At 45.1% G+C, this 15,898-nt stretch overlaps 1 protein-coding gene across 1 annotated transcript; it reads left to right on the top strand.

Moving 5' to 3' along the window:
* Window positions 1–5,318: 5,318 nt before the first annotated feature.
* LOC147604494 (F-box/kelch-repeat protein At5g15710-like) lies at window positions 5,319–7,293 on the top strand. The gene has a single exon (XM_086794736.1). It carries the CDS (start codon window positions 5,319–5,321, stop codon window positions 6,828–6,830), a length of 1,512 nt encoding a protein of 503 aa, XP_086650862.1. The 3' UTR covers window positions 6,831–7,293.
* Window positions 7,294–15,898: the final 8,605 nt, after the last annotated feature.

The raw sequence follows: 15,898 nt of genomic DNA, 5'->3' as shown, positions 1-15,898 counted from the left end.
CCTTGACCTTGTTTATGTCAGCAGCACAGAGGATGAGGTAGCTGACATCTTCACCAAAGCATTGGGTAGAGAGAAGCTCCGCAGATTCAGGGCTTCGCTTGGTGTACATGAGATGGAGTTGAGCTCGAGGGGGAGTGTTGAGATATCGAGCTCATCTAGTGAGGTGGTGGACACTGATGACTCGCCTGGGGGATAGGCCCCGCACTTACACCACTGGCATGGTTGGTGAGATCTTGGGTGATATGCGGCCAGTGGGATGACAGGCTGTGTAGAGACTGGCATAGTTATAGCGCCAGCTCATTTAGTTGGGTTCACACTATAAAGAACCCGTATATGTATTGGTTGAGTACCTTTCATATTATGTGTACTCTTATCTTTGTATATGGTGTGTTGAGTGTTGAGTGAAGAAGAAGAAGATATTCAGCCTCTCACCTTGTGTGTTCTCTATTAGGGTTTTGTGTGTGTGTGTGTACTTGCAAGAGCTCAAGCTCTCTTTCCCCTGCATCTTTTCATGTCCTACGGCCATCTCACATATATAGCCCATCCCGTGCACACGTAGTATCACACTCACATGCAGATTGTCGTGCACACGTATAACTCATACTGATTGCATGTAATATATCCGGTACATATACAGTCCATCTCACACACATACAACCTATCCCAGACACATATATCCCATCTCGTGCCCATATAGCCCTTGCCGCAAACATTTAGCCCTTCTAGCTCACAAACAACCCATGCATGGCCATTCAGCCCATCTCGTGCATATACAACCCATCTCATACATATATATCCCATCTAGATTATAAACAACCCATCCCACATGCATACATCCCATCACACACACACACAATCTATTTGGTGTCCACCATACATGCCCTCTTATATACATACAACCCATCCATCTTACAAACAACCCATCTTGTGCACATATATGCCATCTCCCGACTTGCACATATACAACCCATCCCATGCACACATGTAGTCCATCACAATCACATGCACCCCGTCTTGCACACATATAGCCTATATCGCTCCTATGCAACTTATCCAGTACCCTTACAGCCCCTCCCGCACATATACAACCAATCCAAACATGTCCTATGGCCATCTCACACATACATAGCCCATCCCTCCATGGACACATGTAGCATCATCACACTTGCCATGCACACCTACAATTCATATTACCCATGCACACATGTAGCATGCAGCCCATCATGCACACCTATAACTCATATTGGCCATACTGGTCACAGGCAACCTACAACTCATCTAGATAGCCCACCCATCTAGATTATAAACAACCCATCCCACATCGCATCATGCACACATATAGGCTTTTTGGTGCCCATACATGCCCTTCTTTATACATACAACCCATCTATCTCACAAACCCATCTCATGTACATACAGCCCATCTAGAATCATAAACAACCCATCCCTTCATCTACCATCTAGATCACAAACTAGCCCATCCAGCTTAAAAACAACCCATCCCATTGACATATATCCCGTCTCGCACACATACACCCCGTTCCACACACACATTTAGTCCATCATGCTCACACATCTTGCACACATGTAGCATCACACTCACATGCAACCCGTCATGCACCCCTACAACTCATATTGTGATCACATGCAACCTATAAAAAAGCCTATACAGTCCATCATGCACACATACACATACAACCCATCTCATGCCCATATAGCCCCTCCCACACACATGTAGCCTTTTTAGCTCACAAACAACCCACCTCATGGCCATACAGCCCATCTGGCACACATACAATCCATCTATCTCACAAACAAACAGAGTCCTCATGCTTACATACAACCCATGTAGCTCACAAACAAACAGAGTCCTCATGCTTACATACAACCCATGTAGCTCACAAACAGCCCATCTCATGGCCATCTTGCACACATACAATCCATCCATGTCGCACACATACAATCCATCCATCTCATGGCCATATAGCCCATTCCATGGGCATTCAATCCATCCCACACATACACCATGCATGGCATATCATGGGTATACATGATGTCATGCATGGCCATCATGGGTGATGTTGTATAATCCCATGCTATGCTGACATGGACATGCTCTTACCACCTCATCACCTCGGGTCCATGATGTCATGCATGGCCATCATGGGTGATGTTGTATGTATGCACATGTATAATCCCATGCTATGCTGACATGGACATGCTCTTACCACCTCATCACCTCGGGTCCACGTCAACAAAACCTTGGCACCAAAAGCTTGCCAAAATGAAAAAGCTCGCCACCAAGTGCTCTCCATTATGGACAAATTTCGGTCCTTCTCAATCCCCCAAAAGATTGTAGTTTTCCTTTTATCCTTCAAGCCTTCTTTAACATTCCAAGTACATCCTCTAAACCTATTTGCCTTATTCATTCAAGCCTTTAACATTCCAAGTACATCCTCTGAACCGATTTACCTTATTCATTCTAAGAAAGTTTTGTAAGAACCATCTCCACTTCAAGTCCCTCTTCTCTTCCTGATTCTGTCCTTGGCTCTCCAATCCCTATTTGAATCTCCCTCCAAGCAGTATCCACTTGAAAGCTGAACTTCACCATAGATGAAGTTTCACTGTCATCCCTTAGAAGCTAAAGGGGTTAGAATATACAAGTGGACTAAGCCCTTCTACAAGTTTGCTTGCTTTTGCACCTCTCCCTCCCCCTTTGATTTGAGTACTCTTGGCTTCCCCTTTTATCTGTCTCTGATTATTTTTTCCCTTGGATTTGTCCCAAACCCTGTTCCACCCTTTTCTTCCATAATCATTTTGTCTTTTCCTTTGTCACTTTTATGAGTTTGTGTTCTTGAAGTTTCCCCTTTTCCTCCCTCAGTTGTGACCCCTCTTCCTTGTTCTCCTCATTTGCTTTCATATTATTGCCCACTCCATAGTCTCTGCTGGCAATGTAACCAAAATTTCCACACCTAAAGCAAGCTCTTGGAAAGTTCCCAAGTTTTAGCTTGAGTTCCATTTTCCTAAACTCAAGTCCATTTCGAGAAGCTTCGGAGTTTTAACCATTGTATTCCATGACACACAGATTTGGTTTCAATGATGACCATTGTCTTCCTTGCTAGGTATGAATAGAACCAGGTCTCCAGTGCGTTGGCCAGCTCCTTCAAGGCCGCCGATCTCAGCCAAGGGGGAAGACCTATTATATCCACCCATACAAGGCATGATTCCCTAAGGCTTCAAAAGTTGGATCAAAGGGCATGGCATGAATCAACTTCGATCCCATAAATAGTGGGGCCTTTGCAAACAGGTTAGGTACCATATGTACTCTCATGAATAGCACATTGAAGAGTCCCTTCCCTAAATAGTACACCTGTGATAGTGCTTTTTCACAAAAGACTTTTCCTCTTAAAGCCATCTTCCTAGCTCTACTTTGCTAGCCGGCTTCCCAAAACAGAATAAAATTGTGCTACTCATGGAGAACACACCAATTTGCCTTTTGACCAGCTCAGATGAAATGCTAATGCATACCTTGCTCTTGCGCAAATTCTCCACATGTTGTTGTGAATGTAATCGATTAGAAATCCAGTCGACTATCGCTTCCTTGCGACTCCTTCGTCTCCTTGATCATCCCTTTCTCTCTTCATCTCCTCTTCTATGTCCGATTCTCCCATCCCCCTTCTCCCACCTCCTTTGGATCCTCCCAGCTGCCCACCATCGCGATGTTATTTGCATGTGCGAGGCATGCGCTCGCGTGACACGACCGTAGTCCTTTCACATGCACTACCACGTGAGTAAGTAAATTTTCCACCTACCTCGTATTCTCAAAGTCACTCCTTTTGAGCACATGCTTTTATCATACCTCAATGTAGGTGCATCATTTAATATTTATAAAATAACTCCTAGTTATAATAATAGTCAAAGTTGGTTGTTCCAAACAATGGAAGAAGGGACAGGGCGTCAATTTGAAGGCCACCTTTTTTGGGTTGTATATTAACTTATTATATGCGCCCACCACGCCCACACCATTTTAGGACACGTGTCAGCGCATGCATGTTTTCCTCTTCGGTCGTCTTGTGCATGGTGCATTTTCTGTTTGCTCGTCTTCCGCGCGAACATGCAGGGTCTGATGGTTGATGCGTTTGTTCTCCAACGCAAGCGCCTTAGTTCTAGAATGGCATGGATGCCTGCGTGCTGTGGTGATTGGTTTGCTGATGGTTGACGCGTTCGTTCTCCAATGCAAGCGCCATTATTCTGGAATGGCATGGATAGCCGTGTGCTATGGTCATTGGTTGGCGGGTTGCTGCCCATGTTGCTTCTAAGGCATCACAGTCGTGATGGTTTGCAGCTTCCTTCTGGAACTACATGCGTATATTGCATCCGATTTAGGGTTCTGGAGATCTCCATGGCAGTCGTGCATTCTTGACAGTTATGGCAAGTTATGGTCTGCTCGCCTATTTAATCATGGTTTGGGTTGTGTTGTTATGTACCCTCCCGTCTGCTATTTGTTTTTCTGTTATCTTGCTCGTTGTCTTCCTCATCAGTCTTATGGCTCCTAAAAGAAAAGTCATGCATGACATTACAAATATCATACAAATCGACTGGTGTCCTTCATCTTTCCAGTTTGATGAAGGTGCTCCATTGACGTCCAATCCGCCATGAATCGACTGCCGTCCTTCGTCTTTCCCGTCTGAAGGTGGTCTGTTGTGACGTCCAACCGCCACGACCAACAACGTATTCGTAGTGCCCATCGACATCTACTGTGTCCAGACAAGGTGGTTGTGTTCCGACCTCCACTTGAAGGCCCTTCCACAGTTCATAATCCTCTGATTAATATAAGAACATATTCATTATATGTTGTGGGTGCATAGTTCTTTGTGCAAAAATTTGCATAAGCAGAATAAAACAACCAACTTAAGCATGCGCTTATTGTAGTACCGAGGGTTGCTAACTGATTGATTGATCGAATAACACAAATTAATTGTACTGCTCGAGTAGTGCCAACGCATAAACGATGAATAATTATATTCAAGTTGATTCAACCTTTGTATGCGCTGAATCCAAATTAGATTCTGTATTCAAATCTGAATTTAATTCAGGATCGACACAATCTGACAAAAAAGGCAATCACAAATTAACTGAATATGTATGTTTATGTTTAGAATTTAGAGAAATTTTCAAGAGGCTGGAAAGGCGCGCAGTGAACAGGCCGTTGGGAGTACGAAAGCAAGAGCAACAGTTAAAGCAAAAGCGGATGTGTCCGTTTCTACCCACTTTTATTCGAGGGTGAGCCGTTTTTACCTGCTGAGGACAGTTTAGGAATGGAGGATATCAGGTTCGCTAGCGTTGGCAAGGTCCGACAGAGCTGGACTCTAGTCCATTCCGGCAGCGGAGAGGCAAAAGATTCGGGGTTTGGACCGATTTGGAAGCTGGGAAAATGCTGCAGCGGCGGCGGCGACGGCGACGGCGGCAAAGATGGTAAAGTTGAAACCTTGAAACAGGTGGAAGAGGGGGAGGAGGAGGGGCGTCCGGCCAGAAAGAGGCGGAAGGTGGCTGCGGGAGTCGAAGGGCAGCATGAGCACCTGCTGCTGCGAGACCTAATTTTGGGGCTGCCACAGGATCTGCTTATTCCCAAGGTGCTAGCTTTCCTGCCCCTCCCCAAGATCTACCAGTTTCGATGCGTGTGTAGGGTATGGAATTCCCAGCTACGCTCCCCTGCCTTCCTGCAGCAGCAAGCTGTTGCCCGACGTCGTGAGGAAAGCTGGCTGGTGATGGCCAGAAAGCTCCCCGGCGACAACATCGTGGCCAAGGAGTTCATCGCATATGTCCCCTCCCTCCGTCTCTGGTCCCCCCTCCCCCTCAACGCATTCCCCCATATCGCCTCTCTGTGCCGGCCCCATTCCGAACGCCTGGCCGTTGCCAAGCTCCGCCACTCACGCAGCCCTTCCTCCTTCTGCATGGCCTCTGCCGGAGGCCTCATCTGTTGCATGGTTTATAATGGGCAACCATCCTCTTACAAAGGAGACTGTGACTATAACGATTTTACTCTGCTGTTATTTAACCCTCTCACCGGCACCATGAAGACACTGCCACCCCAACCCAAGTTCTTTGACCCACCCCAAACCTGGTACTTTGACGTATGCTCTTCTCAAAGATCTCTGTCCATGCTATATAATTCGGCCTGCAACTCTTACATGTATCTAGAAGTCTATGACTCCGAGACTGACTCTTGGAGGGTTATCACTGGTCAAATCTGTACCGACAGCGATGTCCGAAACGCTGACATCTTTACCTACTGCCACCCGAAAGGTATGCGGTCTTGCTTCAAAATCAGCGATCAGCATGCATGGATGCTTTACGGCTACAACATAGAGTCAGATGCATGGAGCATGGTTGCTGTGCCAGCTCCTGTGGTGCTGGATGTTGGTGCTTTTGTTGTCTGGAAACACAATGGACGAATCCTCCTAGCAGCAAGCTTCAGGCCGCAGAGAGCCCCTTCTACCTTGGAGGGATTTTGTGTTTGGGAACTCAAATACAGCAGCACAACTGCAAGCTGGGTACAAGTGGCAAGGACGCCTCCCAAATTTTGGAAGCGGTTCCATGACCGACGTGTCCTACGTGGGTATGGCAGTGATGTAACCTTCATCAACAATGGAAGTCTCATCTGTATGACTGCTGTGGATTTCACGGATCACATGTATGGGGGAGATTATGCTCCCCCCCTGGTCTATGATCTTGTTCTCAATTCATGGTACCATTTGCCAGCCTACAAGGGCGGCACAGATTTTCTGGGCCTTTTCTCATTCTACCCTGCTTTTACTATCATGGTGTAGACTGTCATAACATGAAAAGCTTTCCAAGACAAAGGAGCGCACAGGCTGAGATCACGATAATTTGAAGTGTACAACATGAAGTTGTAATTTAAGGTTGCAACAAGGGTCAGATCAAATCTTTGGGGACCTCTCATGCTGCAACAAGGGCCACAGATCAACGTCATGTCATCCTCAAGTATGAACTTCCAATAACTTGATCTTCTCTCAATTGTTGCTCTCAATTGTCAGTGGAACTTTTGAACCAATACACTTTTAAACATGTAAAAGAAGGGACGCCTCCCAAATTTTGGAAGCGGTTCCATGATCGGTGTGTCCTATGTGGGCATGGCAGTGATGTATACATACCTTCATCTCAACAATGGAAGTCTCATCTGTATGATTGCTGTTTCACGGATCACATGTATGGGGGAGATTATGCTCCCCCCCTGGTCTATCATCATCTTGTTCTCAATTCATGGTACTATTTGCCAGCCTTATGCACAGGTTTCCATGTGTATGTTGACGCATGGACATTCGTGGGCTTTAAATTTAGGCAGTGTCCACACATTCAAGTCATATGTCAGAACACCTTGTACTGGATCATATTGGCGCAACTTCCATGTATGGGGAAGATTATGTGGGCCAACTCGCGGTGCAACATCAGCATTGACGGCGCCGCCACATTGGCGCTAGCCACTGTCGCACTGTTACTGTACTGCTCGTCTAACGGCATCTTCTAGATATAGTAGATGCTGTGTGACGCCACACTAACACTCCAACCAAAGCTGCGGTGCAGCATCAGCATTGAAGGCGCCACTGCACTGACACTAGCCGACGTTGCACTGTTGCTGTGCTGCTGCTCCTCTAACGGCATCTTCTAGATATAGTAGATGCCGTGTCACGCCACACTAACACTCCAACCAAAGCTGTGGTGCAGCATCAGCATTGAAGGCACCACTGCACTGACACTAGCTGACGTTGCACTGTTGCTGTGCTGCTGCTCCTCTAATGGCATCTTTCAGATATAGTAGATATACTAGATGCCATGTGATGCCACACTAACACTCCAGCTACGCCGTGCCGAGAGCATCTCCAAAGATAGTAGATTTCGCCTACTCCACCACGCATATGATCACAGGACCGAGTTTGTGCGTGGGATTGGTCTCTAGCTTTCTGTCTCTCAGACGTTGTTCCTTCACACCTCTTCCCACACCTTGTAATCTGTTCTGTAGTCACTTGCATTTGACTGAACTGCGCATTGTCTCTCTCTGCACTGTGACCACTGCTGAGTGTGCATGGTACAGTGATGGCTTGTATCAGTGTTCTCATAGTAGTGCAAGTGTCTTGTTCCTCTTTGGAGTCTAGTCTCATTTGTGTTGTGTCTCCTTTTGTCTATCTTCTGTATACGTCGTGAGCAGTGAGGATTCCGGACATATTGTCCAGCGAGAGCCTATCACTTAGTGTACCGACTCTCGAAACTTGGAGTTCTCATTAGCTCAACCATATTCTTTCTTCTTAGTATGCTTAGCTAACCCTCATTTTTTGTGTCATCTTTGTATGCCTAATACACAATCCTGTGGTAGTCTTGTCAACCCATCTAAGAGTCCCCTTGTCACATGCATCCCGGACTTGGATACCACATAGACATATCTAAACAAGAAGGTGCAGGACCTGGAGTGGAAATTGGTCCCATGTGAGCCCAGTCCGCGATGAGTCAGCCAGGATTCCACTCTACGCGTCGGAGTGCATTGTCTTACACATGAAGTAGTGCTAGTTCGTCCTATGAGTCTCCCTCTGGAATGATGTCAGATGATGTGAGTGTTGGGTCATGTATAAACTTTTTATATAATTACATCTTGTCTTTGGTATGATTGTATTGTGCAAGAAGGCTGTTTTAATAAACCTTGTGAAAGGGCCTTAATTAAGGAACATGTTTGTTTATATCAAACAGTGTGGTAGTATTAATTAGAAAACAAATTGATGCATGAGTAGGGTGGAAAGTGGGAGGATGGAATGCCCTGACGGCACCATCCTGGACGGGTGGACCCGATTAGTCGGGTAGCTTTCCAACAAATTAAGCGAAAGCCCTACGTTAGATAGTTAGGTTCTTGGGCAACTCTATTCTAGAAGACTAGGTCAGCGGGGGCTGTGCCTTGTATAAGATGAGGAAAAAAGCGTTGTCTCTAGATATCAAGTCTAGTAGTTGCAACCAAACACCAGGTGTCTGTAGGAATTGCATGTAGGACGGGGCCAACCCTTAGGACTACCCCAAGAATGGAAATGTTCCATCCCTTGAATGGGCAAGGGGTAGGCCTTGTACCACCCCAAGGGGCCAACAAAGGCCTTGTGTGTTGCCCACCAACCCTTAGAAGAAGTTGGGCAGGCTGTCGGCCAGCCCAAGGGGCGTGGCCAGGCAGTTGACAAGCCCTAGGACCTTGCGGAGCTAGTCAGCTAGGTGTGGGGGTAGCTTGCATAGTTTGCACACGGCTGCCTAGTAGCCCAACCCATGCACAAGGTGGCTAGCTAAGATTCTAGTGTGAAAACACTGCACAAAAAGCATTTTATTACATGTTTGACCTAGTCGTGAAGTAATAAATAGGCCACATGTTCAATCAACCGACCAGCATAAGAAATGGGTATAAATACCCAAGGTGGAATTCAGTTCAACCATCTCATTATTCACAGTGTTGGTGCGTTCCAAGGGCTAGGGCTGCTAAGGGGAAGATGCTCAACTATGGTGAAGAAGTGCATGTCAAGAACCAGTCTGTATTTTAGATTTACATCATTCTAATAAAGCAAATACAACATTCGTGGTGGGGTCCTATAGAGGTATTCCGGACCCAATATTGAGTCCTCTTCTCCTTCTCTCTCTCTCTCTCTCTCTCTCTCTCTCTCTCTCTCTCTCGTTTACACATCTTCTTCTATGTTGTGTGTTATATTTGTTGTGAATGATTGCTGAATTCTAAGCATTGAAGTTATCGATTCTTCTACCAAGCTTCTGCATGTTACATTGGTATCAGAGCCTTCTTCAAGTGTGAAGATTTGTCATGTGCATGCACATGTACATGGTAATCTCAGGACTAATCCTAGAAGTGCAACCAGATAAAGAAGGATTAAGAACCAGGATTTTGGAACATGGATGTGCAAGTTATGGCAAGTGATGGACTGGAGTGGACATGATGACCTGTCGGGTCGGGTACCTCATTGATGAAATTGGTGTCTAGGCGACTGGTCGACCAGCAATCGGCTAGTTCTCTAGTCTTTCCAATGGCCTATAAAAGGGCACTTTTGCTCATCGTTTATTTCATTCACACTTCCTTGGGTGTTGGGTGTGGGTGTAGACATAGGACTAGTGTGAGGGTATTCTACCTTTTCTAGAAGGGCAGCCCATGGCTACATGGATTCATGTACCGTTTTGTACTATATGATATATTGAATTTCCAGCTATCTCTCTCTCTCTCTCTCTCTACTCTCTATTCTGTTTGCGTTTTTGCATCAACATGTTCTAGATGGTGTTTAGGGCTGAATGAAGACTCCCAGAGTTTTCGTATGTAACATTGGTATCAGAGCATCAGGCTCAGCAAGGCTAAACACTGATTTAGTCCCATATGAAGGTAGGCTAAACACTGATTCAGTCCCATATGAAGGTGTACAGGTCCAAGGCACATGAAAGTGCATAATTATGAGGCCCAAGGCAAGGAACACAAGACCAGGAAAAACTCTTAGGAGGTTGGTTGGTGGTGTTTCACAAAGCCCAAAGGGAATGGCAGTCTTGTGAGTCAGGAAAGGCTTTTAGGCAATGGTTCCAAGTGAGGATGATCCTCCAAAGGTTGGAGTGAGAGTGCCAGACGCATTTCTCAGGAATGAACACCCAAACAGTGTTCAGAGACGAGGCATGAACGGAATGGGGACTGGATGGAACACATGCATAGATCTTCAGAGTTAGAGTGGATTTGGAGATCGGGTCGGGTATTCAATGAAAAGGTTGCCAGAGTAGGAAGGATGACAAGGGGACTCTGAGAATAGAATGGGATGATGACAGTCATCCAAGAAAGACAGATTGGAATCCTGATGTGCAAGTTATGGCAAGTAATGGACTGGAGTGGACACGATGACCTGTCAACAATGTGGAATACAAGAAAAAGTTGTGTCCCCGCTGCATCAATCGGGTCGGGTACTTCATTGATGAAACTGCTGTCCAGGCAGCTGGCCGACCAGCAGTTGGTCAGTTCTCTAGTCTTTCCAGTGGCCTATAAAAGGGCACTTTTGCTCATCCTTTATTTCATTCACTCCTCCTTGGGTGTGGGTCTAGACATAGGACTAGTGTTAGGGTATTCTACCTTTTCCAGAAAGTAGCCCATGGTTGCATGGATTTATGTACCTTTTTGTACTATATGATCTACTGAATTTCCAGCTATCTCTCTCTCTCTCTCTCTACTCTCTATTCTGTTTACATTTCTACATCAACATGTTCTAGATGGTGTTTAGGGCTGAATGAAGAATCCCAGAGCTTTTGCATGTAACAAGATTCAACCAAAAAACCAAAAAAAGAGAATTGGAAGAGTAGAAGGCACAGATCTTGGCTCTAGAGGAGTGCACCCATTTTCCAGTCCCTTTTTCTCCATCTCCTCCTCCCTCTCCTTCTGTTTTCCACATCCTAACAACATATCCTCTACCGAATGACCCTTTTGAAGGGTTGCGACCGTAGTCGAGTTCGACGCTCGAGTTGCAGATGCGAGCAATGGAGATTTGATTGATGGAAGACTGTGGACATCCCATGCTGTTGCACAAGATGACGCTAGGCGACGTCTGGAAACACGAAATATATCTTGTGGCTTTAGACGCAAGAATTACACCAGCGGCTTCCTTGAGTCATTCTCCCCGAGAAAATGAACTTCAATAAGTATAATGGTAAGATCGACCTCGCTACTCTTTACTCCTGGTTGCATCAATTTGAAGTGTAGCTAGAAAGAATGATATTGACAGAGTGATCTTGGCTAGTTGGTATTTGGAAGGTGAGGCCATTCCTTCGTGGACCCAGTGGGCTCATTCCCACACCAAATTAGGTATGGCAGCTTATGTTTGGGACAAGTTTGTCCTCGACCTTAAGCGGTGGTTTCTATCGCCCCATTACCTCCTTGAGCGACTCCAAGACGAGTTTAGGGGTATGCGTCAAAACACACAAGCAATTCTATAGTTTGCCAATAAGATTTTGATCTTATGTTTGCAATTGGGCATATTTGACAAGAGCAAGAACGGGTAGTTCCTTTATGGTCTTGACATGCAAATCCAATGGGAGGTGCATATGTTTAGGCCAGTCACCTTCGAGGATGCACTCTCGCTTGTGTAGAGTGTTGAAATGAAGTACAATGGCGGAAAGCCCAAGACTTCCCAGCCTGCCACTCCCAAGGCAACCGCCTCAGGAAGGAAAGGCCAGAACCAGATGGGGTCTTTCCTAGGACAAAGCACGGGAGCCTCTGGCTCCAAGAGCTCAACTAACGCATCCAAGCTTACTCTAGACCAGAAAGCTCAGCCAGGAAAGATCAATGGAAAATTAAGTGCTGAGGAGACAGCTCAGTACAAGGAGGGTAGGTGTTTCTTTTGTCACACAAAAGGACACACCTCTAAGGATTTTCCAAAGAATACTACCACTCCACAGACAACCACCCGAGTCTCCACAGCTTCCATGGTGAGCCTAGCTCCCACACAGACCCCAACGGTTGTCTCTAGTTCTTGAGATCCCAGTGCTTCGGTTGGTGTAATCGTTAGTAGAAGGACACCTAAGACCAAGAGTATGAGCACAAAAAATTGCTCAACACCTTTGGCTACATAGGTGACTAGAGAGTCGTATTATTTGACAACGGGATAGCACAAAGGATGTGGTCATGGAGCAAGCTGCTTCGTGAGCTCGTTTCGTCCCGACTTTGGTAGACAAGAAAGTTCAGGGATTTAGCATATGAAGACAAGCATCAAGTATGAAGCTCAAGGTGCTAAATTAGTGATTCAAGGCATTGAGTTTGTGCGAGATTTTATGGTTTCCCCTCTTGTAGGAGGAGACATAATACTAGGAATTCAATGGTTTCACAAGTTTTAGCCAGATATCGATTGGGAGGACACACTTTTCAGATTAGCTCGAATGTGTCCACAGTGACTATTAAATGTGAGCCAGGAATCCCAAACTTTCCCCTCGTAAGCCACTTGCAGGCTAAATGAGAAATCATAAAAGGCACACAATGTGCGATGATATGCATTCAGACTTCCTAGACAGTGGCCAGTGCTTCAGAAAAGTACCAGGCTCTCCATGAAAAGTTTGAAAAGATTTTTCTTCGGGACAATCTCCCTCCCCAGCTCTCCTTGTCTAGAACGGAGAACCACAAAAGATAGACCTCCTCCAGACTCGGATCCGCCAAGAAAGTTTCCATACTTCCTTCCCAAGGCAATGGAATGGGAGTTCGACCGCCAACTCCAAGAACTATTGTAATTTGGCTTTATACGCCCTAGTGTGTTGCCATTTGCAACACCGTCATAAAAAAACATGGTTCGTCTCGATTGTGTGTCGTGTATCGTGCACTCAATAAGTTGACTATCAAGAGTAAGCTCCCAATGCCTCGAATAGATTATATTCTTGAGAGGTTGAATGGGGCCAAGGTGTTCTCGAAGCTGGATTTGAAGAGTGGATACCACTAGGTGAGAATTGTTGAGAGGGACAGCCCCAAGACAACCTTCCATATAGAACGGGCTCACTATGAATTTGTGGTCATGCCTTTTGGCTTGACGAACGCCCTAGCCACATTCAACCGCATGATGATGCGTGTTTTCACGGACTTGATTGGAAAGTGTGTTTATATTTTTGGACCACATACTGGTATTTTCAGCTGCAATTGAGAGTAGCATGATATTGATGTGTGGAGAAAGTTGTTAGAAAGTAATGAGCTCTATGTCAATGAGAAGAAGTCAGAATTTTATTTGTTTGAGGCTCACTACCTTGGATATATAATCAATGCTGAGGGCATCCAACTCGATTTGGCCAAGGTGGCCGAGATTGTTAATTAGTAGATACCACATACCACATATGACATTAGATACTTTGTGGATATATGACAGGCATACTCTACCCACATAGATAGATTCTCTGACCTCTCAACGAATCTCACTGATTTGCTAAAGGGTGTTAAGACTAGAAGGCAGCAAATTTGAATAGCTCTACAAGCATTAGAGGCATTCAAGAACCTCAAGGTGGCTTTGTTAGAAGCATCTTGTCTAGTGCTTGCCTTGTGGGATGAGCCGTTTCTTCTAAGTAATCACCGATGTGAGTAACATCGCGAGGTGTGTTACAATAGAATGGCTATCTAGTAGCTTACATGTCTTGTAAGTTACTGCCTGTAGAAAAGAATTACTTGGTGTATGATTGGGAACAGTTATCAGGCCTTGAAACATTAGAAGTATTTCCTTTACGATCGTGAATTTGAGGTTTGCACTGATCATCAAGTATTACACTAGATTCAGACAATGCCAAGTGCACAATGGAGTGACCGTTAGCATTGCTGGAGACAAATCTTCCAGTAATTTGGTGGTATGATTGAGTACCTTCCAAGAATGTCCAACCCAGTGGTCGATGATTTGAGCAAGAAGGGAACAGTGACATTGATTCAAACTATGAGACTCGACCTTATTGGTACGAGACTAGATGACATGAAGCACATGTACGCGGATTTCAAGGAATTTGGTACACAGTGGGAGCAGGCATTGGATGCCACGGGACCATGTCACTTTTTGATACGAGATGGTTGGCTTTTCTACAAAGGCTGACTTTGTGTCATGAAGTTGTTCAGGGCTGCTCTTTTTCCTGATGCCCATGATGCTATGTGTTCACTCATGTGCAACAGTGTGACATTTATCAAAAGGTGAAATCTTCTCGTGGGAAGAAGATAAGGTTGTTTACAGCCTTTACCAATTCCCGAGGGACCTTTCCAGGATATATGGATGGACTTTTTCACAAATCTGCCTCCCAGTCCGGGTAAGGGTAATACTCAGTATTGTTGATAGATTTAGAAAATTTGTTATGCTTATTCCATGTAGGGCCAGTGACCTCCAAAGATGTTGCACATTTGTTCATTCGGCATTGGTACACCTGATTGTTGGTGGCGGGGTCCCTTGGACGACCATAGTGTCAGACCGATATGCCAAGTTCACTAGTCATTTCAGGATGACATTGTTTGATAATTTTGGTACTAAACTGGGTTTTTCTAGTGCATTTCACCCACATACTGATGGCTAGATAGAGATCTACAATATCAGTTGGCCTTTGATGTGCTGAAGTGTTATTTTCAATATCAGCAAGGTAAGTGGGATCTACGATCAGTTGGCCTTCGATGTGCTGAAGTGTTATTTCCAAGATCAACAAGGTAAGTGGGAATCATATTTGCCTTTAGTTCAAGCAGTTTTGAATTATTAATTTTCTTCAGCTACTGGTAGGACTCTATATGAAGCAGCGTTTGGAAGACCATTCCAGTCGCTATTGACTAGAGACTCATCTTCAGTACTTGAAGTGAACTGAATGATGGAGTCTTACCAAGATATTTTAGAATCAATAAAAGATAGGTTGGATAAAGCGCAAGAAACCTACACTCAATAGGCCAGCAAAGGCCAAAGGGATGTGAAGTTCTCAGAAGGAGATTGGGTTTATCTTCAGATTATGAAGCAAAAATTGAAACAGGTGGGCAAGCGATGCCCAAAGTTATTATTCAGAAGCTTTGGATCTTCTCCTATCCAGAGAAAGATCAACAAGGTTTCAATGAAGTTGCTACCTCCAAGTTGGACAATGCACAATGTGTTCCATGTCAGTTGGCTAAAACTATATGCTTGTCCGATCTCTTCAGAAGTAAAAGACAAATCGGAACTAGAGTTGATGAAGCTAAAGTGATAGTTCCAGAACAAATCCTTTTGCATCGCTTTAAACATGGCTCTAGCCGAAGACTAAGATAATTCCTCACAAAGTTTGTCAAGATCGAGGGAGTCATGACATGGTATGGCTTGACAAAAAATTCTTTCCGGGTTTATTTTTGACAGACTATTTGGAGGCTATGCAG

The sequence above is a fragment of the Cibotium barometz genome, chromosome 61, assembly GCF_041138505.1.
Source record: "Cibotium barometz isolate CiBa-2024 chromosome 61, ASM4113850v1, whole genome shotgun sequence".
Taxonomy (NCBI): Eukaryota; Viridiplantae; Streptophyta; class Polypodiopsida; order Cyatheales; family Cibotiaceae; genus Cibotium; species Cibotium barometz.
Note: the sequence above shows the minus strand (reverse complement) of the source record. Positions and strands in the feature narration are given on the sequence as shown.

Bases quoted from the DNA above. Each gene is read 5' to 3' on its own strand.
- LOC147604494 (XM_086794736.1), top strand. From the start codon at position 5,319: ATGGAGGATATCAGGTTCGCTAGCGTTGGCAAGGTCCGACAGAGCTGG.